We start from the raw sequence: 25,757 nt of genomic DNA, 5'->3' as shown, positions 1-25,757 counted from the left end.
GCGCTCCGGCAGAAGGCTATTGCCAGGACAGGCAGGGAAGAAAACCGACTTCAGGAGGAGAATACACGAACAACCGCTGCTTCACATGCCCCCCCCCCCCCCCCCCCCCCCTCCAAAGGGGCCGCGTTACGAGATGAAGCCAGCTCAGGGAGCAGAAGAACCCTTTGGCACGGGGCGGCGTTGGAGTCCGGTACCTGCTCTCGGAGCAGAATGGGCGCGTTAACGCCGCTGGAACGGCGATATTTGGACTGTGGAGCGAACAAAGACCGCCTTCTGACAGCCCGCTTGTCGACAACTCTTGCTTGAGCCCTCCTGCCGCTTTTCTTTCTTTCCTGGGCTGCTCACGTTTCAGGTGAGGGCTTGACACGGTTATAGTACTTCATACAGTGCAGGAAACAAAGGTAAACCGAAGCAACCGCCGTTTCTATTCAAACAACGTATGGTCTCAAGCTTAAATACTTCAAATAGCCCCAAATCTCCCATGCGATAACAAGAAACAGCAAAAGACCCTGGCGCCTTCACATCGAAGCAAGCTGGATTCGTTGCGCCCTCACGGCGCGCCTTCTTGATACTCACGGGCTGAAGCATCCATACAAACTGGCAACTAGGGGCCGTCGCTGCCTAAGGTCCTTTTCACAAGGTCCTCTTAGGTCCTTCTAGGCCCCTTTTGCAAAGCAGTTTTTTTACTGCGGAAGTTTTGCTATCCAGCCCTTTTTTGATACATCGTTAGCGTGTCAATGCGCAGTGCGCGCGTGAGTTATTTTATTTTTCAAATAAACTTCGTGAAGCGCCAGAGTTTAGTGTGAATGAGGTAGATGACAGCTGTCCACTCTTCCCGCGACCTTTCTTTCACCGCTGGCCCCGCCCCTGCCAATAACGAGCTCCTCCACTGGACCCACTACCCATGGGCGACGTGGACGTGCCCAAGAGGAAGGCTATCGGCATCTTCATGCGCCCTGGAGACTTGAGGCGGAGAAGAAAAACGCCAGTTTGTATGGTGCGACCAAAAACTAGTGACACGAGGAAAAGGTGCTACTGAAGCACAACAAAGTCCACGTACCGCCAAGGCAGACGCCCAATTCTAGTCTAGGGCGGTTGGTGGAGGCATTCAACGCGTACGGCGGACGCCGAAATGCGGCAGGTATACTCGGTTACAACTCAAGAACGGCACCACCTCATGTAGTGTATCACTCCGCTAAAGCGCCGGACCCGTGGCGTCAGTGCGCGCGCGTTTTGAAAGGGGTTTGCTATGAATGCGTGATATCGTCTGCCTTGTCTCACGCAGTTTTTTTGTCGGCACTGGAGTCATTTATAAGCGTATTAAGTTTAAAAAATCACGGGAACGGCTCACGCCATGTTCAAAATATTCCCAGTAACGCCCTACTTTCGCCGCGCGGAGAAACATCCGGCTACGGTGATAAGGCACAGCGGCAACTTCCGGTGCCGTTCTTAAGTTGTCACCGAGTATAGTACTTCGCCATCGCCATGTTTGCGTGGCTCCACTGCCACACCGCACTTTCCCACTGCGGAGGAAGGGTAACAACGGCACGAGAGCTACCTCAAGCGTCGATTCCAGACTGCTGCCGATAGTGTGTCCGTCGCGCCTAGAGACAACAGGACGTCGAAGCCTGAACGTCACAGGGCAGAGGGAGCACTGCACGCTAATGCTGCTCCTTCGAACGTCGATCGCGGCAAGCCCTCTCAAGATCCCGCAGCTGGATCGGACGATCGATCGGCCAACGGGATCGCATCCAGCTCGCGCGGGAATTTGCCCCCAGGCTGGTCCCGTCCGATCCGGCAGCGTCATTCATCAGCCCCAAGGGCGGGAATGCGCGCACGCACAGCTCAGCTTGAAAAGCCGCACGTTCCTTCTACCTCGCACGTTTTACGCACCGCCGAACACCCATTCTTCTGACTCGCAGGTTTTATGCACGAAAGACCCATCTGGGCTGTGGGGCGCTCTTTCAGCGAAGAAATACGCGGTTCGACCAGGACCACCGGGGCGGCGGCTGAAAACTCGAAACGCGGGAGTTTTGTTTTCCCTAATTTCAATAACAGCGGTTGCTAACGAGGATCTGATCCGCGAACTCGAGCTCTACAGCACGCAGTAGCCGTCGAGCCACCCAGGCACGTCCACCGGGATGAACCGGCCCGTGCAATTCACACCTCAGCGAGCTTGGACAAGTTTATGCAGTACTGCACCGCCAGATAGAAGCCGCGAATCCGGCGAATCAGTCCTTCGCGTGCACGGCCGCATCTGAAGGGCACAGGAAGCAAACAACGTCGGGATAAGAATTGTCCCGCAGTGGAAGTGGTACATCTGAGGATAGTCAAGGGGACACCACTAGCTCAGGCCACGTATACACTCTAATCCTTGTAACCCATAATGTAACTTCTAAACGGAAGTAACCTATAAAATAAAGGTTACAATAGATCCATTTTGATGTTTTCTTTATCCCAGTCCATTCTAAGGGTTACAAGCGTGAAGTTAAAAGCGGTTTATAGGTTACATTAATGATTTATAGGTTACATCAACAAAATCCGAAATGTAACCTTTACGTTGTAACCTATAAAACGCCCTGTAACCTATAAGAGATGCTCGTCGCGCCTTCTCTCCAGGCGGCCGTTGATTTCTCCGTTGCATGACGGGATATAGAGAAATGGCGGCGGCCGCAGGCCCGGTGGCCGCGTTTTCGCGCCACTCGAGCCTTTTTACCGCTGTGATACCCCTACGATGAAGCGAGGACTGCTGTTACAAGACTTATTTGTCGGCGTGAGTCGCGGAGGCTGCGGCGAGCCCATTTGTGACTGGCAGAGCTACACGGCCCGTTCTTCTACGACCAGCATCAAGTTCGCATGTTGTACCAATGCCCCGGCGCCAGTGAAAGCGAACTCGGTGAGTATATTCCCGTAGCGGTTTCCGTGTTTTCATTGGATGTATCTTTTCGCTGGGGCCTTTCAATTTGAAATTGCAGCATTCGAGAGGGATTTTCGTTACCCGACTGGTTGCTTCGCTGGACGTTTTCTGTTGCCCGCGACGGCAATTGAATGAAATCGCGGGCTTGCGTTCGTTGCGTCAGACTAGAGCGGACGATCGGGAAAGCCCGTACAGTATAACAGATAACGGCGCTCGTGACCTGCTTTCTGCTCTGCGCGCCTTCGTCATGTGTTGAGCGTTTTGTTTACGCTGTTGGCTGCATCGGGCGCACTTGACGGGTTATTGGCCCATGTAATTGTCAGGTAGCTCTGCTTGAATATTTGAATTTTTTCCCCAATGAAGTCTTATATTATCGCGCTTTTCTCTGGGAATTATCATTTTGTTTCAGCCGTCGGGAAATATTCATTTTTCTCGCTGCATATATTCGCAATGGTGTCTCGTTTATTGGTCTTGTAATAATATATCCGGATAAACACAAGGTGTGTGCTGCAGAAAAGTAGTCCACTAAATGCTGCCAGAAATTTCTAGACTCACTTTTGTCCAGCACAAGCCTCTTTTTTTGTGAAAGTTTGCCCTACCGCACAATAAAAAGTTTTCATATGTACAACACTCTTCATTTTTGTCATTCTTTTCCTTGAGTGGGTAAATTTGATGTTAGTCATTTTGAGGTACCGGGGCATTTTCACCATGTTAAGTGGGTTTATTATTCGCATTCACACAAATCAGTCGTTTATTTATTCGCGTGGTATTGCAGGGCAAATGGTTGTCTCGCGTGATACTAGTGTAGTGCAGTAAAGCGACTTTACAGAATGGTGGTATGTATGAGCCAGCATGCAGGCTGCTTGATTGTTGTTGTTTTTTGATGGTACAGAAATTGTGACGAATTACACAGAGACAGGTGCAGGTGTAAAATGGGTGCTGCACCCTCATCGGTTACTGGATGTTCGAAAAGTGTGGTTGCATATGGATAACTATGCTATGACTTATCAGCACTACTGTTTTTCTTTCAGGCAGTGTTCCTTGAGCTGACAACCAGGACTCCCCTGCGTATGACACAAGTTGAAATGAAGTCTGATTTCCGTGGAAACAACGGTATGAAAATGCGATAACTAAAACACATTCATTCAAATATTCTTTGTAAAGATGGCACCCAGGCCTGCACAGACAAAAGTATGAATCACTTGTAAAAATGCGAGGCCTTACTTCAAGTGTTATGGTGTTATATTTCGCATCTTATTTTGCCTCATGTTTAGTGACTCTTTCTATCAGTTCGTTACTACATTAACGTTATGAATTCACATAACTATTTCCTCAGCATGGAGCTTTGTAGTTTTTCAGCAAGTCTACCTGTTCTATAAGATGCGTGGTTTTGCAGAGCCAACAAGAAGAACTCTTCTTCCAAAAGAGCTCTTTAAGAAAGCTTCAGTTGTTAGTGAGGGCTTGTGCTGTGTTCTTTTCTTCGTCTTGTCAAGTTTGAGGTGTTCTTTCATTATGAATGTATACCAACTGCCCAGCTCTAAAGCCTATTACATTTTAACCCAAATAACCCTTTGAGTCATTACAGGTACAGACCTCCCGGGAATGCCACTTGAAGATCGGTGCAAGTTCTGGATGTATCCTCTCCCACAACACATTTGGACGAAGAAAAAATGTAAGTTGGCGATTCCTTTTTACGAATAGCCGAGGAAGAAACCACCGGTAGAAGAACACTTTACTGAAATGAAAAACGTTTCGGCTTCCACGTGGGATCCTCGTTCAAAACGAAACTGCCAGTACAAGGGGGGGGAGATGTTTAAGTACAGCCAAAAATGTGACGCAGACGGCGTCAGCATCGTGAAAGGACGTTTCCTGGGTTTAGTGCGACGTTCGCCCTGTTGCGTGTACTAGTGATTCCACATGAAGGCGCGGAAATGTTTTTGCTTTCTCTTTTGCAAATGTATGTCAGTTTATTTCGTAGCTCAGGGTTTCTGCCTGTTCTGGGTGAGCATGCAGAAACATTTCGCGAGATAAACAGGAATACGGCGCGATTAAAATTCGGGAAGGTTGGCCGGCATGACTATAGTGGCTTCGCGTTGTTCTGAACAATGCGGCCAAATTACTCTGTGTAACGAGAACTGAAATGATGTGAAATTATTTGAAAGGCCATAAATCACTCCTTCTTTGGTGTGGCCTTTCATTTCATTCTCTGGACTACGTCTTCATTTTCGTGCAATATATTTTTCGTACTTCACATGCCTGTGGTTTGGTGTGAGGGGCTTATGGTTGCACTGGATTTTGTTCTTTTTCTGAAATTTTCTGTAGATGGCTCTTCAAGGTGGGGAAATCCAAGTGACGGCCCCTCACATATATACCTCCATCTGCGGCAGCAGGGAACAAGTTATTCAGATGACCTCGAGAAATCTTCAGCGTGCCCTGATTTTGTGCCTGCTTGTGTGCTACGTAAATTGCGAAGCTTTTCTCTGAATTTTTCTAAGCGCCTTTTTTCATGCAGGAAATTATAGATCCCATTTAAAGTTTGTCCAAAAGACAGATTGCAATTGGCCTAGAAACTTGTTAGTGCTGAATAAAAAACGATAACTTGGCGTGGGAATCACAACTCAGGTGGAACTGTAAAGAGGAACCTAAGGGGGAAGTGTAAAGACGGATTCGTAAAGACAAGTGAATTCCAAGTGTAATATTAGACTATGAGTGAAACAGAGAATGTAGGGAACATAGCCATAAATACTGCTTTGTATGAAACAGTGAATTTGTAATAAATGTTCTTTCTACTTTCCCACATTCTGCGTTTTTTCTGTGGGGAACCATGACAATAACGCTGTACCGGGAAAGTGCAGCTCTGAGAACCATCTTATAAATGTAGCTCAAACTCGAATTCGTCTGAAATGGTTCAATTGCAGTACCAAACAATTCGAAATACTTTGCATACATCCGTGCAAATATTGAGGAAAAGAATCTGTATATTTGGCCATGTTTGTGAAGCTGTTCACGCAACATTTATTAAACAGGTTTAATAAGGATATATGAATAAACCGAGTTTTACCTGAAAGTCTAAAGCAATATAGGAAACACCAGTTCGCCCAGGAATCCGCAGTCGTCTAATACTCATTAAGGAACGATAATTACATTGGGGTGGTTCGCAACTTTGCTTTTTAATAAATAGCCCACAGGAGTTTCATAATAAATGTGAATGTTCGAAACTACTGATGCCAAACTTCTGGAAATGAGCTCCTGTTAAATGCGCAAATATGTGTGCATGTACTGCAATTCTCTTTTGATAATCATGACCTGAGTTGTCAGACAAGAATTTTTGGCTTAAGGCTATGTTATCATAACTTTGGCGTCCTTTTGAAGTATGCTATCAAGTGCATGTTTACACTAAAGCTTGGTTTCACTAAAGCCTAATGTTGTTTAACTAACGCTAAAATTCATGCCCGCAATTTACCAAAAGACCTATCATGCATGTATGATACTGGTTTCTTAAACGGCACAAAGCTGATGCAAATATCAAATTTAGTTATGCCTGTTTATAAGACTTAAGCGTTGCCAATACTCACAAAGATTTTGGGGTGACAACCTGGGTAACGATTATCGAACAGGTAATGCAATGCATATATATTAAGAGAACATTTTCAAGCTTTTTAGCACCGCAATTTTAGGAATTATAAAAGTAACTTCTCTTTTAGCCCCAGCCGTGTGGCCGGCAGTTTATTCAAGGGACGAATAAAAGACACCACCCGACGCAAAAGTTTAGACTGCGCAATGGACAGCATGGTCGCACATATCGTCTTCCACTAACGCGATATTTGTTTACCAAGCGGGAAAGGCGCCTCCGGGGCGTCGCCACAGCTGCGCCGGCGAAAGCGCGCCTGGCACGCAACATGACACCTTCCAGGTGTGTGGCCTTGGACGGCGGTAGATGTAACTTATATATAGGTATAAATGCTGAAAGCGGCAAAGTAACCCATAACTGAGTAACCCTTACGTGTATACGTATATAAGGGTTACGAAGATATAGGTTACATTTGTCCCTTATAAATTATAGGTTACAAAAATTCGAAAATGTATACCTCTATTAAGGGTTACCCAGCTTAGAGTGTACGGCGTGAAAGCCATTCGGATCAAGTGTACACTTCGGTCGTAACAGGGCGCAGGCTGGGGCTGGTTAAAATCCATTTGAACTACCGAGATTTCGGCGCACGTTAAAGATTCCAGGTGGTCAAAATTAATCCGGAGCCCTCCACTACGGCGCGCCTCATCGCCTGCGTTGCGTCGGCGCGTTAAACCCTACAATCAATCACTCAATCAATTTGAACTTCGTGACAAGCACACCGAAAACGGACGACAGAAAAGGAACTAATACAGGGAAAAAATACCCCACTGCCATCACCGTCTTCCCCGTGACTGATGGAAAGGTGATAATAATAATTTACTTACAACGATAACGAGAGAAAAGAGGAGAGCAACACCGGGTGATGCGAAGGGAGCGAAAGCCGAAGCAATGATGCATGCCCAAGGAGAACGGGCAGAAAGAAGGAAGAGCCTGGGCGTTCGTTTTGCATTGGGACACAAGCGCTGACGACGAGCTTAATTATTTCCACGGGGCAGTTTTGATCCCGGGCGGGGCTTGCCCGAAAGGAATCATCAAGCCTCTGGCCACGGCATCTGGCAACGAATGGCCGCCCCGTATCTACGCCCTCCCGAGGACGTGTCTTTATTATGAGGTCGGTCAATCGACAGAAAGGTTTGCGGGCCGCAATTCGGTGAACTTGGTTGCGTTCCAAACGTGTTCACGCAGATGCGAAGCCGGTGGCGGGGCTGGTCGGCGTCACGACAGTCGCGGACAATGGGAGGAACTTTCTCTTTTCCTCGAAGGACGTGCACTTAGCCACGGTTCCGTCTCGGAGGAGAGTCGGTGGCTGAAACGCCGGAAGACTCCCCAACGGCCGCCCATTGTGCGCGGCGCGTATCTGCCGAGACAGGGACGGCCTCCTTTGTTGGCGTCCTCCCCGGCCGCGTCAACACGTGCGACGGTTATTGTACGCGCCAGAGATGACGTTTCTATAATGGCGGCCATTTTGCGCGCGAAAAACCCCGCTGCGTGGTGGCCGCTTGGGAACCGGGGGAGGCGCGGGGGTAGAGGATGGCGGCCGCAGGCCTTAAACCAGCTAATTGAATGTTGTGCGAGCTCGGCTGTATTTATTCGTCCTTGACGCTACAGGCGCGGCGCTCGAAAAGAAACGGAAAGGAAGACACGGACCAGCGCAGTCCGCCTGCTCGGCAACTTCAAGGCAACTCGGGCCCGTGTACAGAACGTGGAGATAACGGACACTTCGTGCCGACTCAGGCTCCTGCGTACAGAAATAACTTGCACGTGTGGAGAACGGATATTTCAGGCGACTCAAGCTCGTGTGCGTAGAAGTCACTTGCACGTGAGCATGAGGGATACTAAAGAATGTCCAAAAGCGTTGACAATCTATGATTACGACGGTGGCTAAAGGCTTCCCCATTGCGCCTCGGTGAAAAAAATGGCTCCTCGCCTGTGTGTGAGGGTTATTTGACTCAGTTTTAACCGTGCCTCGTATTTTCCTCCTCCATTATGTACTCAAACTACGGCTGTACTCAAGACGGCCCTTTTCCGTCAAGTCATCCAGCCGTGTTTACGGGAGATTTCCTCTGCTTCAGTTCAATGTCAATAGTACAGCCCCCGCAGCCCGCGGTATAAAGCTGCCAACAGTCCCGCATACGTGGACCCGACAGGAACGGGTAGAGTATGGGCGGACCGATAAGGCGGGTCGGCCGCACGAGTGCAATCGGCAAGGCGTCCTGATAGCTCAGCGTGCCAGCCCCCACAGAGTCAGCGCGAGGGTGGCGTCGCGGTGCGGAGAGCGTCTCCTCATCCGCCCGTTTCCAGTACTGACCTCGACCTCCTAGTCGTTGCTCCTAAGCAGTAAACAGTCTTCGCTTAGAGACAGGCCGACGTCACATCACTACGAAGCTGCCAGTGCTACCTTTTCACCAATCGCCTTTTATACTCCCTCGGCAGGCTATTGCCGAGATATCCCGAATATCAGAGCATTGAACTGAATTGAATTGCTTTATTTCCATAAAATATACATAATTTTATGGTGGTTATGTTGGGGGGAAAAGCTGCTCTAGGCGGCTCGACAAGCCCTAAAATTCATTGACAGAGGCAGCAGCAGGCGTGGAGAGAAAAAGAAAAAAGAAAGAAAGAAAGAAAGAAAGAAAGAAAGAAAGAAAGAAACCTTTTTGATAAAAAGAGAGAGAAGGTTTTCGAGACACGCCAAACTGGACAACTGATCCCAGATAATTTCCCTAGACGAGAGCAGCGTGTATGAAAATGGCAGCGCTCCCCTATCGTCAAGGAAGCCGCGCATTACCGAGATTTTTTACCTGAAGCCACTTCTCTAAACTGCAGTTAGGCCAGCGCACCTGCAACAAGTAAACCCCACGTACCGCACCACCTGGAAAGCGGTAGTGCTGCCGCATTAACAAGATGCAACTTCCAATGTAGCCCCGTACTCGCGCATATAGTTGCACCACAACGCGTACTGCATCCTCTAAGACCCCATAACTTTGAACACGCCAACTCAAAGGGCCATCCATCACTTGCGCCTAAGCAGGGCTTTTTTTTTTTTTTTTACGTGCTCCAGCACTAAAGGGTGAAAAAAGATGAAATATGTCGCGGGAACGGTTGTGGACAGCGTTAAGGGACCGTGTGCGCGCAAAGTTTGAAGTTTCGTTTGTTTTTGTTTTTTTTTAAACTGTCGCATGCACTGTGCGCGACGAGGCAAACGAGGCCGTAGACACAGCGAGTGGTCGGGCCTTCCGCCCGAGCGCCGCGTGCTGCTAATAAGCCAACGGCGCGGCAGCGCAAGGCTCGAGGCAGCGGCAGCAGCCCTTCCGCTGTGCGAGCGGACATCCTCGTTGCAAGCGGCCTTGCCAGGCGAACGCGACGCCGGAAACACGCGGCTACAGCAGCAGCGCCGGTCGGAGTCCGCACAGACTCCGCCCCTTGTTCTTTAAGGACGACAGTTCTTGCCTACCAGCGTCGCCCAGTGGGGCGCGGAATGTCTTCGAAGGCTCGAGTTGGACTACGAAACTGAGCTGGACTAACAAAGCGAGCGGTGCAGACGCTTTTCTTTTTTAAGCGTGAAACGTTCTCGGGCTACCTGTCAGACTTTTTGTGGGCAAGAAATGTAAAGTGAAGCCTGAAAGATTAACAGGTGGGAGGTAGCACCTGATTGTCTGACGGGTGAGAGATGAGGCCAACATGAGGCGGTGGAAAAGGTAACTTGCGGAGGGCTAAAAAAATCCCGGGCCATCTCCACTAACGTGAAACCTAGGAGGGGGCGAAGCATGCAGTGTACAAGCGTTTTCTTGGAGCCTTGGCGATTTCGCCCACGGATATGAAACCGTTGGGGGTAGAGGCATACAGCTTTGGTGCAAAAGTCTCGTGTCTTTGAAGCACGAAGCGTTCTAACGCGAGGCGTTGGAAAACGAGTGTCCCGGTGTTTTAGTACCGTGACTATATGATGATACTACCACATGAGAAGCCGACAGCCCGAGCCCCTAAAAGGCTTCGCCCCTAGAAAAAGCTCTTCGTTGGTTGAACCAGACGGCCAAGAGAGCGCCTCATGCGCACGCAACGCGACTACCTAACGATCTGCCATACATTTTTTTAACCACCAGCACGCCTTCCGCATGCGGAGGTCGCGTTGCCGAGAGCGTAGCCACAGCTTAGGCCACTCGAAAACTTCTTCCCTCCTAAGCCGGCTGCGAGTCCATGCCATGACGACGCCCATTCGTCACGCCTCGACTTGACACCCAAGTGCTGCGCTACAACTCGGCTGCCACCACGAATGCCGATGCGGTGGCGCAATTTGTCTGCTGCCCAGCTTGGATACTCCACGCCACCTGGGCCTGTCGACGGCCGCGCCCTTTCCGGTTAGTAACGTCGGCGATTCCCTCATGCCGTCCACGAGAGGGAGGAAGGGGTCCAAGCTCCGGCATCTGCAAACAAACTCGGCCGAGAAGCTGGAACGCGATCCTCGACCAAGTGAGCTTACCCGTGGGGCTCCACAGCACCCTTCTCTCTAAAGAGACTTCGCTAGACCCGCAAAATAAACCGCCACGTTACGCTGTCCGGCTCCGATCGGCTTCCCCGTCGGTCTAAAGAGGTACCGCGGAACAGCCGCCCTTTAAGCGCGAAGACGGACTGCACGTGCAAACCTCAGCTACCCCGTCCCAAGCTGCTGGCTCCAGAAAGAGGCGTCCGGGCAACCAGGCATTGGGACAAGCGTCCCAGAAGTGCGCGCGCCGTCCTCCGCTGCGGCGCGAGCGATGAGCGTGCACCACGCGGTGGCTACAGGTGAGGCATCGGCGAAGCGCGCGAAGTGTCCGACGGCGCCAAGGAAGCGGCGCCCAAGGCCGCCCGGAGGCGGCGGCCAGTTACGCAAGCTTCCGGGCTCGTCCCCAAGGGCAGCCACCGCCATGGCGCAAGGACGCCACGACGACGGCTCCTCGCAGCGCGCGCAGCCGCCCGAACAGCGACACGCCCGCTCCTTGGTAGGCCCAGCTGGCGTCCTGGGCGGATGCGGCAACCGATCCGGGCCGACGAGAGGACGCAACCCGCGTCGCGGCTTCCTGCACGCAGGACCTGCGGGAGGCCCTACGCGGCAGAACTGTGCCGGTGCTCTTTCCTTCAGCTGTCGCCCATCCTAACCCTTCACCGGCGACAGGATTTTGGCGCGCCTATCCTCCACGTGGTGCGGCTGCCTGCCGTAGCGCAAGAGCAGAGCCACGAAGCGCGTTCTTTAAACAGAGCCACGCAGACGACTTGCAGGGCGGTGCTGTTTATGCCCACCTACAGGCTCAACGACGCGGGTCGATGGCCGCACGGCGATGTGCCCGAAGAACGGTGCTCGGGTGGCCAGCATTAGGCCGGGCAGAAGATACCTGCGGGAATCTTCTGCGCAGTACCCTCTGCGCAGCGCGTGCCCTGGAAAAAAGGCGCCACAACTCGGAGCTGCCCGTGCTGTTCGGACTTTCGGATGCTTCGCGAAACGTGAGCCCTGCGTGCGTGAGGAGAGTCGTTGCAGTCTCGGGGGCAGGGGGCCGCGTTCAGGCGACGGGCCGTGCTTGTCCGTGGCGGTCTTCGCGCGTGTACTCCCAGCGACGGGCCGTTCAGCGAAGCGCAGCAGCAGCCCACAGGGGCCATCCGGGGAGGGCTGGCGCCAATGGTATTTTTTTCTCCTCTGGTTCGCGATCGGCAGCGTTTCCCGAAATACGAAAAGCGGCGGCGGCCGCCAGCGCGTTTCGACGGCGGCGCAGCCCTGCCGAGCCAAAAACAGGCACGGCCGGCACCGAGTCGCCCTGCCACGCGCAAGACTAAACAAGTCGGCTCAACGTCAGGGCAGGAAAAAGGGAGGCGGGAAAGGGCGCAGTCCCGAGGGCCCCGAATTAGCTACCTCCTCCGCGCCCACAGGCGACTTGGTGACACCAGGCGGCTAAAAATGTATCCGCGGCGCGTGAACCGGGCTCCTCGAACAGCCAGGGCCCCAGCGTGGCCGCGCGCTGGCATGCGCCGCGATATATACGCGGTCGGCAGCGATCCGCTGACAGCGGGACCTCTTCCATGTGACCCCTCCGCGCCCGGCTGAGCGCGCGTTCGGCGAAGCTCGCCGCACGGCCCCTCGAGCCCGACGCTCCAAACGCTGAACCGGGACCTTGCTCAAGAGTCAGAAGGAGGTGGCGCAACTTCTCAGTGTCCGCGCCGCAAGAACGGGCGCAGCTCGGAAGCGGAAATGGGGCGCACGATTTCGTCGCCACGGGGGCGAACGTCCGTCAGTGATTGCTCACGCGACCAGACACAAGCACGCTACTAGGCACCGCCCCGTTGACAAACGACAAGCCCAGCTGACGACAACTGGCCTCTTGGCAGCGGCGTCTGCCTATAATTACCGCAGCCGGCTGTGCAGCGCAGGCTGGGAAGAAGCAGCACGGGGAAAGTAATGGACGACGTCTGCACAGTAACACACTCGACTCGCTTGCGCAATCCGCGGCTGCTGATCTACAGACCTTTGGCAGATGGCCCAATGCAGGTCGCCACGCCCGCAAGTTCGGCTGAGCAGGCTCACGTTCTACCGCTCTCGTCTTCGCGAAGCCTACTCGCCATTGCCTACTCCGAGGAATCATGTTCCCCCTAACAGACACTGCGGGTGCCAAAGGATGTGGCGCTTACCACTGGCATGGCATAAAACGCCGAAGGCCCGAGCTGAAGAAGCCCTCGACGGACATGCAGGCAGACCACAATTGGAAGGATAATCGCGTCTGTGCTATGACTACACCCATATCCCCATAAACGTAATTTCAACAGACGAACAGGAGAAAGGATGGCGTCTTCTGGGCGGCTTACCCTGACTAATCTGGAGATGCCCCGACAACAAAGTGTAATTGGCTAGTGACGCTAAATGCAACAGCAAGATGATTACAGGTTTTCGAAACTAATCGCGGTTGAAATAAAACAAGAGCCTTGTTCTAGAGAGCGTCAAGGCAAATAACCGACGGCTACGGTACGAAAATTTAGGCCAAATCAACAATGGTTAAATTGAGCTTCCCTTCAGCCTAAGTAAAGTGAATGCTTGGGTTCCACCCCCGAGTGCACAGAAGGGTCGCAGCGACCATGTGTCGTGAGCTGGTACACAACTCCCGCTCCATTTGCGTGACAATTGTTGGCTGCTGTCTAGTCGCCACACAAATTACGATGAAAAAAGGGGAGAATTCAGACCGCAAGTTGCGTCGTAAATTACTCGGCAATGGAATCCCGTTTCCCGCCGATCAAGGGCGCAGTTGGGTACTGGAGGTGCAATTCATCGAATGAACTTTGAAAGTTACAGGTGCCTCCTTGGTCACCTAAAGCGGCTGTGAACGGCATCTACGGGTGACCTCGCTTGGCGCACACACGAACGACGCAGACATTAAAGGACGCGAGTGCTTCTATACTAGAGCGAGACGTAAGCTTCGAAAAGGGCGCCCCAAACCGTGCCACACGGCGTACAGGCGCCCCGGCCCCATAACACAGCGAGAACATGTACTGGCAGTCGGAACCCTCGATTACCACTCCCGTACGGTCATCGGACTGCTCGACTTCCTTGGACATTCCCAGTGCGAAAGCAGTCCTCGGACAGCCCGCGGACTGTTCAGGAGTGGTAAATCGAGGAAGCACAGCGTTTCCCGCCTATCCCTAAGAAACCGGCAGGTCGGGCACGACGCACCTTGATGGAGTCGTAGCAGGCGATGACGCGTCCGTTCTGCACCTCGACGTTTGGCGGCGGGTGGGCGAACTTGCACTCGGCGTCCTGGCGCGAGCACTTGTTGCGCTGGTACTCGCGGCACACCTCGAGCTGTAGCCATCGCGAGTCCTTGGCCGACACCAGGCTGGGCGCGGCGGCCAGCACGAGCGACGACGAGGCGGCCGCCGGCTGCTGCACGGAGGCCACCACCGCGGTGCCCGCCGCCGTCGGGCTCGGGGGACTCGGCGGCGTCGCCACGCTGGCGGCTGAAGGCGCGACGGGGCCCAGGGCTGCTGCTGCTGCTTCCGCTTCCGGCGACCACCACGATCACGCCCAGCGAGCGACTATGGCCATGCACCTGCACGAGGCAAGAGAACGACGGGTCAGACAGTCGGGTCGCGCTCGGCTGTATAGATCTCGCCCGCGCTTACACACACGAACGCGTCCAGTTCGGCCCAGCTTGTTTGCACTGCTTACACGTTAATGGTACATACCCACTATGCCCAGCATACCCAGTATACTCAGTGTAGGGGCAAGAAGGCGGACAAAAAAATCTTAGGGGCGACCACACGGGGTGCCAGAAATTCAAACTTCCATGCGAAGCTTCCTGTCGGATGGCATGTAGGCAATGACGGTAAGTCCGCTCGCTGAGTGCCCACTGATAGCACGGAACCAACGGGTCACCTAATTTACCACACCGTTCAGCGGAAATGGGGTGCGGGGTGGTGTCACGCCATATAGCAGCAAGTTCTGATAGCAGGGGTGGAAGGTCACATCTGATATAAATGCACTCACATTTTTCAAAGCCAACGGCTTGCACTTTGTCATCAATTCAGTGACTAATTCTAGCTTCCAGGCCAATCCCTGGCATGTTGTCCCCTGCCTGGTGAAAACACGCTACCTGACCTCGGGAAACGCAGCGTTGACACAGCCGGTGGCGTATAAGTCCTACAAAAGGGGCAACCCCACAATTCGGTCAAACATAGCCTACTTCCGTGATCGTGGCAGCTGGTTAGGTTGACTGAACATATGTGACGCTTGTTTCCTCTTCCGCCACTACACCAGCCACTGTCGTCACAACAGCTGTCAGTGACTTAAGGACAAGGTTAAGAGAACAATCCGTTATTGTTTCCGCTTTATGTATAGCCTGAGATAACAGCACTCAGGGGTCAGAAGCAAAAGGTGCCGAGACAGCGATAAGTTTAATCACAACTGACACCTTCGGCTTTCAAGTTCGACGCCTTGAGCGGCCGACCAAGAACGACTCGGCCATGTTCATTTTAGCGGGTGAACCGAACAGAGCCATTCAGTTACCTTCCCGGCTTCACTTTGTCTTGCGCATCACACGAGCGGCACTAACAGTATTTCTTTCTCCTAAATTCAGCAAGGATGTCACTAGTGTCCCTAGATAAGGATCTTATCTAGTGACACTAGATGTCACCAACAGGGCTTTTTCCGTAGTCCCTGACCCCCTTTACATAGCGGCATTACACCCGACGTCCTTCTTTCCGCAGCTTTTCGGGGCGGCTCGTGCTTTTCCCCGAGTAGGACAACCCTGAAAACAGATCATTTTCATTCAAATCGGTCAACCCCGCGCATAACGGGATCCCATGCAGACCACCAGGTGCACGTGCTGCCGCTGACCCACTCCGCCGTCTCTGGGCACGCGCGAGTCGCGATCGGTGGGCGCGACCGCCAGCCCCGCGCACGTGTCACGAGGCCCGATGGCGCCGCTTGCATGCGCTTGCGGACCCTCAACCGATAAGCATCAAAACGGCGGTATCGATGAGCCGCGCGGCTCGCAAGGTTTCGCTTCGCTGCCGCGAGAAGGGCGCATTTCCCCCGTTGCGGACGACTTTCTCCTCCGCCCACAGACGAGCAGGCAACGGCCCCGCAGTCATCAACGAGGCATAATGGCATACCCGCGAGCCGTCGATCGCCGCCGTCCGCCGCTATTTCCGCGCTGGGGGCTGAGTCGTGCAGCGGGAGCGGCTGCTTCGAAACGGCACGAAGCAAGAGTGCCAGGCCAGCACAACGCCCCGGCGACCTCGAGGATCGAGCCGGACAGTAGGCGCGCCCTCCAGAACTCGGAAGAAAACCTGGTAGGGAATTCTATTCTCTTCCGATCCGTTTCCAGACATCGCAGCCACGCGCTTTTTTAACTTAAGCGCACAAAACGCACGACTTGTAGAGGAATGCGGGTGACGCGCCGAAGCTACACTCATGGGTATGAGGAGCAACGTTTGGGAGGGTTGCGAATAATATAGCTCAGTGGTGCATCCTTACTGTACACCAAAGTCGTGCAAGAAAAAAATGGCGCGTTCGCGAAATGCCGCAGAAAGGCTCCAGCATACGAAATTAACGCAAGCGCAAAAAGAACGGAACTCCCGCTGGCGCAGTTTCAGGCAGGGGGCGTGCGAGCATGCGAAGGCGGGAAATTTGAAATGCATTGGGTGGCAGCAGTGAGCGGATAACGGCGCTGCAGCCCATTATGGCGATGCGCTGCTCTGCTTTTCCGACAGCTTTCACATTGAGTGGAACGGCTTTAATTTTTTGGCGTGCATACAGTGGGAAACCGAAGCGTAAAGTCACACGTGGCACACGCCTACAAAATTGACGCCGCCGCCCACATCCGTGAGATCACGTCGCTGCAAGACCGGAGAGAGGACGGCGAGGTGAAGAACTTTGCAACGACCGAACATTCGCCGAGTGTGTCCGCCAGGCCGTGTCTCGCGTCCGCCGCCACAGAACAGCAGCAAGTGAAGCCAGCACGCGCAGACACTTCCACGTCGACGTCGCCCTGACACACTTTCGCAAGCAGCTTTCGACAGCTAGCCAAGTCAAGGGCGTCGCCACGTGCTTTGATAAACATGCGGACAGCAATTCTCGCAGTTGGCCCGACTACGACGAATGTGCTTTCGTCACGCGCTGTCGAAGCAACGTTGCAGCCATGTAACTTCGACCGGATACTAGCTTCTTTCAAAGTGCAAGGGATACAAACAGTGTGTACCTGCGACTCCACCCGATTCTTCACTAAAAAACATTTACTGCAGTACGTAACTAAGAATTAGGTGAATGTAAAGCAAAACTTCTTGATAACCACTCTAGCGTTGCTCATCTGTAACGACCTATCAGTGGAAGTATTTCTCATCGTATTTGCCTCGTTCACATAAGCCTTGAAACAGAGAGTTGACTTCGAAAAGCAGCACTACTGGACCCGTCTGAGTTGGTGGAGTCTTCGCACTACGTCGCATAAACTATCACGCAACCGCGAGATGTGGACTCAACTCGGACGGGACCACCGGGGCAGATGTTCGCTTTAGATGGGAGCGTACACGCTGACGCGAGAGATCTCCCTCTCGCCTGCGCTCCGGAGCAGCTGCCGCTTCTTCGCGCTTGCAGACGACCTCGTCACATTCTGACGCAAGGAGGAAAGCGCGCGTGCTTGCGAATCGCAGGCGTTGCGCGACGGCTTTTCGTCGCTTTTCGGCCGTCGCAGACGTCGCGCAACGGCCGCAACGCCAGACACTCGCTGACCGCTTGCTCTTGCCACGCGACGGCCATCGCAAACAAGTTAGCCGGTCACGGCTGCGGAGTCGGTAGATTGGTTGATGCAACGCATCAACCAAAAACAAGGTTCCGGCATCGCAGTATTGGCTGGTACCAGCCGGCAAAGTGGGCTGCGATGATGCCCTTGCGAACAGTGTGCGACTCCCCAGGACGCGGGAACGCGTTGCAATGTAGTACCGAAGAGGAGAAAAACACGCAACGGAAAACGGACTGTGGTACACGATGCTGTCTCACCCAACGGCGCAGTAGTCACCAGAGATCTGGGGCGCTATGGCGGCGCCAACAATACCGGCACATTCGTCTGGCAACTGGACACTAATGTGTTCGCATTAGTTACATTACTAGGAGTGCTTAGGCGTCCTCGCATTTTTTTACTTAACTTCACGTATTTCGTATTTTCAATTTTTTGTTCGTTTTGTTTACAAATTCATTTTATATGCTCGTTCTACTCCTTTATTCCTGTTGTATTTCTCTATCTTTACTGCACATAATGGCTGTTATTAAACCTCGACTAACGTTCTTCTTGAAGTGGACACAGGCGTTTTTTTGGTGGGCAAAATTTGCACGACGTTCTCGCTCCGCTTCGGCGTATTTTCGTTTTCTTTGTGCCTCCCCTGTCACCTGCTCGCGCCACGGCTCCGCGATGACAACGTTGCACGGAATAACACGCTTCCTTTCAATGGCTTCTTCCTCCGCCTGTTTTAGCCGGCACGAGGACGTACTGGACCAAAACAACGACTCGCTGTAAGACAACGTTCAACGCGGAAAATAATTACCACGCTGAAACCGGATATTTGATTCGTATTCGCACCGGAAGTGAAGCGAAGCTCTTCGTACAGGGAAATCGATTCGCACAGCGAAAAACCAAAAGCGGTTCACGCACGCCTACCATTCAAAGACAAGTGACGTTTTTCATACGGCGCGTCAAATTTCTTACACTGGCAAGGACCATTCACAAAAGGTAAGAAACAATCGCACGAATTCAGGGCCGCGGAAGTAGGCCGCAACAGCGGAAGCGTCACGCCATGCGGAACAGTAGCAGAACGATACAAATTGTTTCCTCGATTATACGGGACCGGCCGGCCCGCTGCGGGTTTCCGCATCGCGTCACGTAGAATTAACAAGGGCTGCGCGTGGCACTCCCACGCAGGAGGGAGAGAAGGCGAAGGCAGACATGCTATGCAGACGCGTCACCGCATCGACAATGCTACGGGAGTGTTTATCGACCGCGCTCCGGACGGCATCAGCAACTCGCGAAGGCAAACAGGCATTTCTTTAATTAGTTTTCATTTGCATATAGCTCCGGCATCGCTGGCCGCCTAAATGTACTCAGTTGGACTGAAAACGATTGTTTACGGAGGAAGGAGTTTCTCTGCGGAATTCACGGGTGCATACGTTCTTTTTTATTATTGTTCTTTTCATTGGGAGCATACTCAATGTAAAAGATCATCCTTACTGCTTTCGCAAGTTCTCAAGCTACACTGTGTAGAAGAAGTTCAGGGTTATCGAGGGCGAAAACAAAACCCGGCTGTGTAGCCGACGCTTACTGGATGTTAAAAAGTACCAGGTTATAAAACAACATTAAACAAGAAAAAAAGAAATAAACGCGATGTTTCACAAGCACGGTGTCCCTTTCATTTCTCGATGAAGAGATTTGACGTCTCGAAACAATCTTTTTTCTGCGTGTAAAAGACGCGCGGCAGCCAATATTTTTCTGCGTGCAAAAAACGACAGGCAGCTGCATATTGGCAGGCTACTACGGTATCTCGCCGTCCGCAGTACAATAGTATGTGGAAACACCTTGTAAGGAATTCTTCACCGCAGTCCCATTCGCAATGCAGAGAAGCCAACATGATGAAGTAGAAATCTTGAATGCAGACCAAAATCATGTAATATTTTAACAGAAACATTCGTCGATGACTTAGAGAGAGAGATGCCTCGGGGGTGTTAGGTTTTCAGTTGTCTTCACACTTTGCGCAGTCGCCGCCTGCACAGCGGCCGACTGCTCATACAGCTCGCCCCACTGGCCCATTCAGCGGGGCTCTGCGGGGCGCGAGATTTGTGGGACGCCGACCTGACCCCCGATTGGCCCGCATATTCGGCCGCGCGCAGATTATTATTCGCGTCCCCATTCTCGCCCCCCACCTCGGCGAAAGAGAAACCGCCAGTTACCACAAGGGCACGTGTTACGCCATTTGCACGGCGGGAAAGCCGACACGCCGTGCCCTCTCTAAGCGGGACTAAACTACGCTCCCCACTACCTCCCCCCCCCCCCCCCCCAGCAACAAAACGCGGCACTACATGACAACCTGAGAATAGAATCAAATGCGGCAACGAATGCGGAAAGAAGGGGGGGGGGGGTGCACAGGGAAAACAGCGGAGAGTAGTTAGGAAACATACGAAACGGAATCGCTCGAAACGGGGCACACGTAACGCTGTGTTCTGTTAGTACGTAACCGCCGGCGAGGTTTCGAGTTACCTAACAGAATTCCGCCGATTATGAAACCCTGTCCCAGCCACAACAACAAAAGAAAAATGGAGTGTGGCATATAATTCACTCTTGATGTGTCGTTATTGACTGCGCCCGCGTATTACCCCGAGAGCCCCACCGCAAATTGTTTTATGCGCGTCGATTTCCGCTGGGACAGCAAAATACCTACATTATTGGCCAAACTATCACGTGCACTCGTTACAGCAGGGCGAATGTAGATGATTGCTACCTTCAGAACCGACAAGGATGGAATTTATTTTTAAATAACGCCTGACAGAACGCGCCAGCAATGCATTCTTGAACAGCAGTGAAGCCGACTATAAGGAGACTCGACGTGCAGCGCCTCGTAGGGATTTAGTATAGAACCTTCATTCTTTGATATCATTGCTTACCCTGAAAATGTGCCTTCCCGGCAACGCATTTGAGTGTAGTAGCGAAGCCGATATACGGAAGAAGTCGGTGAATCGCCCGGTAAACTTCACGGTCATGACGCAAACAGAAAGGTGCGCACTCATTATCAGATGCCCCCTCCCCCAAGACTGCACCCAGCCCTTTTCCCTCTAAAAAAGAGTTTCAGGAATTATTTCTCGGCCCAACAGGCGGATTAAAGGGGCGGTGTGGTGCGTAATGGTGGCTGAACAACTTGAGATACTGCAGTGAAAAGAAAACTACCTGTCAACTGTGCACCGAATGCCGAAAGAGCTACCAAGAGCTACAATCAATCAGCAAGCAAACTATAGAGCGCGAAGAATTCACTCCTGCGAGTCACCCCCTCTCTGCGCGGGAACTGATAAGCTTCGAGAGCTACAACCGCCGCTCCAATCTAAACAACACTGGAACAGCCGAGATAACGCGAGCTCCGCTGCCGAGATTCTACATGCAAGGCCACTAGTCCCTCCCGGAAAGTGTGTGCGCCTCACGACCGCCCCACGGCTGCGAGTCCGACAACTTTCGTCTAGCCAAAACGGCCAGGCGCGCCAGAGACGTGGACGACACGTCGCTCATCGGACTACTATACGAGTACGCTACAAGCACCGAAACCTCCCGGGCAACCTCCGCGCGTCAACGCCGCGGAGCTTCGGAATATATTCGGGGCTCGCGTCGCGAGCGAACACGCGCGCTCGCGAGGCAACAAATATTGGCAGCCCGGGCAGGCAGGGCCACCGCGGGCCAGGACGAGGCCGGCGGCGGCGGCGGCATCATGGCTTCTTCCGCCGGCACTGGGCCAAGCACAACACGCGGCGCGCGATACAGGCCGACAGCGGGCTATGCTCGGATCGTCAGCCCCAGCAGCAGCAGCTGCCACGGCACGACCGCGCAGCGGCGGCGTGTCTGTCGCGTCCCGTGAACAGACGTGGCAAGAATCCGGATGGCGGAGGCTGTCGCGAACCGCGGCTCTGTAGCCTTTGCGCTGTTTCACTTCGGGCCCCGTTCGTCGCTTTCGGCTGGGACACCAGTCGACCGCCTCGCACCCTCCCGCGCCTATGCCACACATTTCCGGCACGGAGAGGCAGGTGCTAAACACAAGCTCGCCGTCTCCCTTCCGGCAAGCTTTCGCCTCGCTGGTCAAGTGGGGGTCGGCTGACGTCGGGGCCTGCAAAACAGCTCAACTGCGCTCTCTACGGATGCCGCTCGGGCGTTTCTGTACTGCCGTCTTTCGAAGCGAAACAAAGCACCCGCAACCGCGAAAACGATTCCCTAAAATCAGTGCAAAACGTCCCCGCAAGTGGGGAGCTCGTCTCGCTTTCTCGCCGTCGTTCGCTTCCTATCCCCGCAGCATCGCGGTGTCAGACGGGCGCATCAGGCGAATCAGCGAGCGGCAGATCACGTCCATCAGCGCTATTCCGAGGATCCATTGTGGCGGCGAGCACGTCGAGGTGAGACTCCAAAGGGTGGGGCCCCGCCGACGCGCTACAGTCCTGGCCCCGCGCCAGCTCTTGGAAGAAGCGTTCCCCGCGCCGCCGTCGATTGCGCCTTCCTTACGACACCACGCGCTCATTATGCACTCCCTCCTCGTTGGCAGCCAATAAGCGGCGCCTCTTAAAAGTACCGGTCGCACGCGGTGACGACATTTTAAACTGGTTTGCACGCGCGCCCGTGGAAGCACGCACGAGCAAACGTTAAGGTAACAGTCATCGAAAGAAAGGAGAAAATAAGATAGAACCCGTTTAACAGAGACGACGGTACCGGTAGATGAAGAAATCTAAAGTCTGCTTTATTTTCTTTCCCAGCAGCAGCAGACAGAGCGTTCGCCATATTGGCTTCGAAGAGTACAAGTACACGCAACGGGTAAGAACAAAACATTAGGGGGTTTAACGTGCCGAAGCTACTCTTGAACTATGACGCGCACTGTGCTAAAGGGCTCCGGATCAATTGCGACCACCTGGGGATCTTTAACTTACGCCGCAACCTCGACACACGGGGGGCGTTTTCGCTTTCCGCCTCCACCTGAAAGCAGCCGCCGCGGCCGGGAATCGAACCCGCGTCCTTGGGCTCAGCTCCACAACGCCTCCTGAGCCCCCGCGGGGGTAACGGGTAAGAGTCAATGGCGTAAGAGCCGACATGCCCGATAATTCACCACTCCACCCCCCGACGGGGACTTCCTGGGCACTGAGGCTAATTGAGGCAAAGGCATCTAATTACGGTATAATTTGCAAGACCACCGGGCTGCCTCTTTCGGGGTGTGCTCAGTTACGAAAAGGGCACTGTTGCGCCCCGGCCACCACAGCGCCGAGAGACGGTCCTACGCTGGTGGAATGACCACAGAACGGGCAGAGAAATACGCCGCTCCAGAAAAAAATGTGAACGAGTGTACTTACTTTCATAACATGACGAATTGTTTAAAGGGACAGACGACCGTTTTTTGTCGAGTATATGTTCGCTGTCCCAAATGAAAGGGCATCACTTCAAACACTTAAGGCCCGTTCACACTAGCGACGAAAGCGAGCGAAAGCGACGGAAATTCCGTCGCTTTGTCGCGCGACGATCTTTTTTGGCGAATGGTCGGGACCAATTCTTGTCGTCGCGCGACAAAGCGACAGAATTCTCGTCGCTTTCGTCGCAGTGTGAATGGGCCTTTAATCCGAAAAGGTTTTGCTGATAGCGCCCTAGAACTTTTTAAATCGGAATTTTTAGATCTACGAGCCGTATGTGTCCTCTCGAAAAATGATGCTGGCAACCATGACACCCAGTAGCGCGGCAACATACTTTTGCCTGTATGCGAAATGAAAAACGATATTTAAAAACTTGTCCCCAGCTAAAAAAAAGTGTGAATCGCAGGCTTTCGCATTCCTTTATGTGTTTTTTTTTAATTCAACAGTCAATTTTGCACGAATGCGCCATCTGCGAGGACAGACGGTAGGTAGAATCTGTCTTCAGGTTGTGGAGGTCGGAAGTTCGATTCTCCCCGGGCGCGACTTTTTTTTTTTTTTTTTTAAGCTTCCGTTGGCGTATTTGGAAACTGAAACCAAATATTTTGGCAGAACAAACGCCCCTGACTCGGGCAGAATCGTCAAAGCTCCTTCACTGGGTCTGTTTACTGAACGCTGCCGTTGATTCTGGGAATGGAGGCTCAGTTAGCCACACTGAGAGTACAGTGTCTAGACTGAAAGCAACCCAGCGACGGCGGGTGGCGTGTCGTAAAAATGTTCAAAATAATGTTTAAAAATGCATATACAATTTAAACTTATACAAATACTTATGTTAAAATGTTTTCAATACGTAAATAAACGTTTCAGCAGTTACAGTAGCTGCTAGGTTTGCAGGTCACGTGACAGGGACAAACATTGTAGTGTCAAGTTTCGACACTACGAACCGCCACCCTTCTGATTTCAGGGAGTTCGCTGCCAAATTAAAACTATTTCCGCCAATCTGTTTATGAATTGCTTGTGGTTACCGGGCTATACAAAACGCTGGCTTTCATGTGAGCTGGAGAACATATACGCGACAAAAATCGGTTGTCTGTCCCTTTAAAGGAGTACTGACACGAAATTTTCGTGTTACGTTTTTATCGCTGCTATGCGTGCCTACCAGCCCACTAATCATAGAATGACAGATTAGACGGTCGAGCGCAGCGTAAACATTCATTTACGGCGTCGTTTATTCCTGCCAGTTTCGGTTTCGACTGAAAAACGCCGAGCGGCCGCCATAACAGGATGTATCACATGACGTCACCATTCTTGCCGCATCGCTGGCTCTCTGGAAGCGCGCGCGAGCGAGCGCACGCGCGCGCGCAGACCGGCCGAGGTCTTCGCCGTCCCCACAGGCCCGGGCAGCATGACGTCAGTCACAAAACCATGACGTGTACACACGCCCGAGCAGCGCGCGCCAACCACAGCCAGCGCGTCGGCTTCCTCGCGGCGCCTCAACTTTTCTCTTTACCTATCTCCTTTTTCTCTACCCTATTCTATTCATCCCCTTCTATATTCCCTACCCCCCGGACTGGGTTGTATGCCGGTGAGCCCCCAGATGGGCTCAATAATATCCCCAGTCCATTTCTTTTCCTTTTTCATCGAACCACTTAGTAGTAGTAGTCGGCTTTGTCACGGGAGCCCCGACGTCGGCAGTTTGGGGCAAGTAGCACATGATGTCATGTCGGCCCGCTCTGGGCTTTCTCGTGCGGGCGAAGATTAAAATGGATTTTAAATATGTTTCGCTGAACTGTTGCTGTTGAAACTTGCTGGGAGATATCTCCTGATAAAAAGGAAGCGCTTTATATAGTTATCTCAGCTTTGAAATTTCGTGTAAGTACTCCTTTAAGAGCGTATGCTTGACGGTTACTACGGCGCTAAAAACTCGCTCATATCGAGCTTTTGTATTTAAGAACTTAGGAAATTTGAACTTCCCGAGTCAATGATCTGAGTTTAAAAACCGCCACAAGGAAAACGTTATTTATTTTTTAAAGTCACTTGCCTGTAAATCTATGCGAGCTATCACTGAAGGAATCAATGCGTTGCGATTAATCGGGCACTTATTTGTCGAGACCCGCGGAGTCCTACTTCGAGTTAACGCTTCCTGTAATAATATAATACTCACACTGAAGAGCAGCCTCGACGAGGAAACGAGGCCCAGCTCCCCTTAACACGATCGTTCCTTCATAAAAAAGGCCCGGTTTCGTCCGAGCCCAGCAAAACGCCCAAGACGCTGCGCCTCGGGCCACCCAACGCTCTCGACGGTGTGAGAGTAACCTTCCGCGACGTTAGATGTGTAGCGGCCACTACCCAACAGGATCGCGCAGTCGTCTCCGCATAGAATGATAGTAGCGTCGTAATTGCCGCGCTCGTCGAGGACAGCCAGTAGCCAAAATAATTACTGTCAGTGCCGCCGCCGGGTGAAGGCCGCTACTCCAATGGTGGGCGGGTCTCCACAATGTTCCTCCTACACAGACGTGGGGCGCCTTCGCCTTTGCTTGGCATCAGAAGGTGCCTTACACGGAATGGGGTGAGCC

At 52.6% G+C, this 25,757-nt stretch overlaps 1 protein-coding gene across 1 annotated transcript in view; it reads right to left on the bottom strand.

Annotated features, from left to right (window-relative positions):
• LOC144168617 (muscleblind-like protein 2a) overlaps nt 1-14,577 on the bottom strand; it is a gene marked incomplete at its 5' end in the record, with an annotated part of 69,309 nt that extends 54,732 nt beyond the window's left edge. The window contains one exon of the mRNA XM_077697564.1: nt 14,233-14,577. Coding sequence (XP_077553690.1) covers nt 14,233-14,577 — 345 coding nt within the window. The remainder of the gene's footprint in view (nt 1-14,232) is intronic.
• Nucleotides 14,578-25,757: the final 11,180 nt, after the last annotated feature.

Source organism: Haemaphysalis longicornis, unplaced genomic scaffold (assembly GCF_048455015.1).
Source record: "Haemaphysalis longicornis isolate Haplotype H1 unplaced genomic scaffold, Haemaphysalis longicornis Haplotype H1 scaffold_2, whole genome shotgun sequence".
In the NCBI taxonomy this organism is placed as follows: Eukaryota; Metazoa; Arthropoda; class Arachnida; order Ixodida; family Ixodidae; genus Haemaphysalis; species Haemaphysalis longicornis.
The sequence above is the reverse complement of the archived record's forward strand: the minus strand, read 5'-3'. Positions and strand labels throughout refer to the sequence as shown.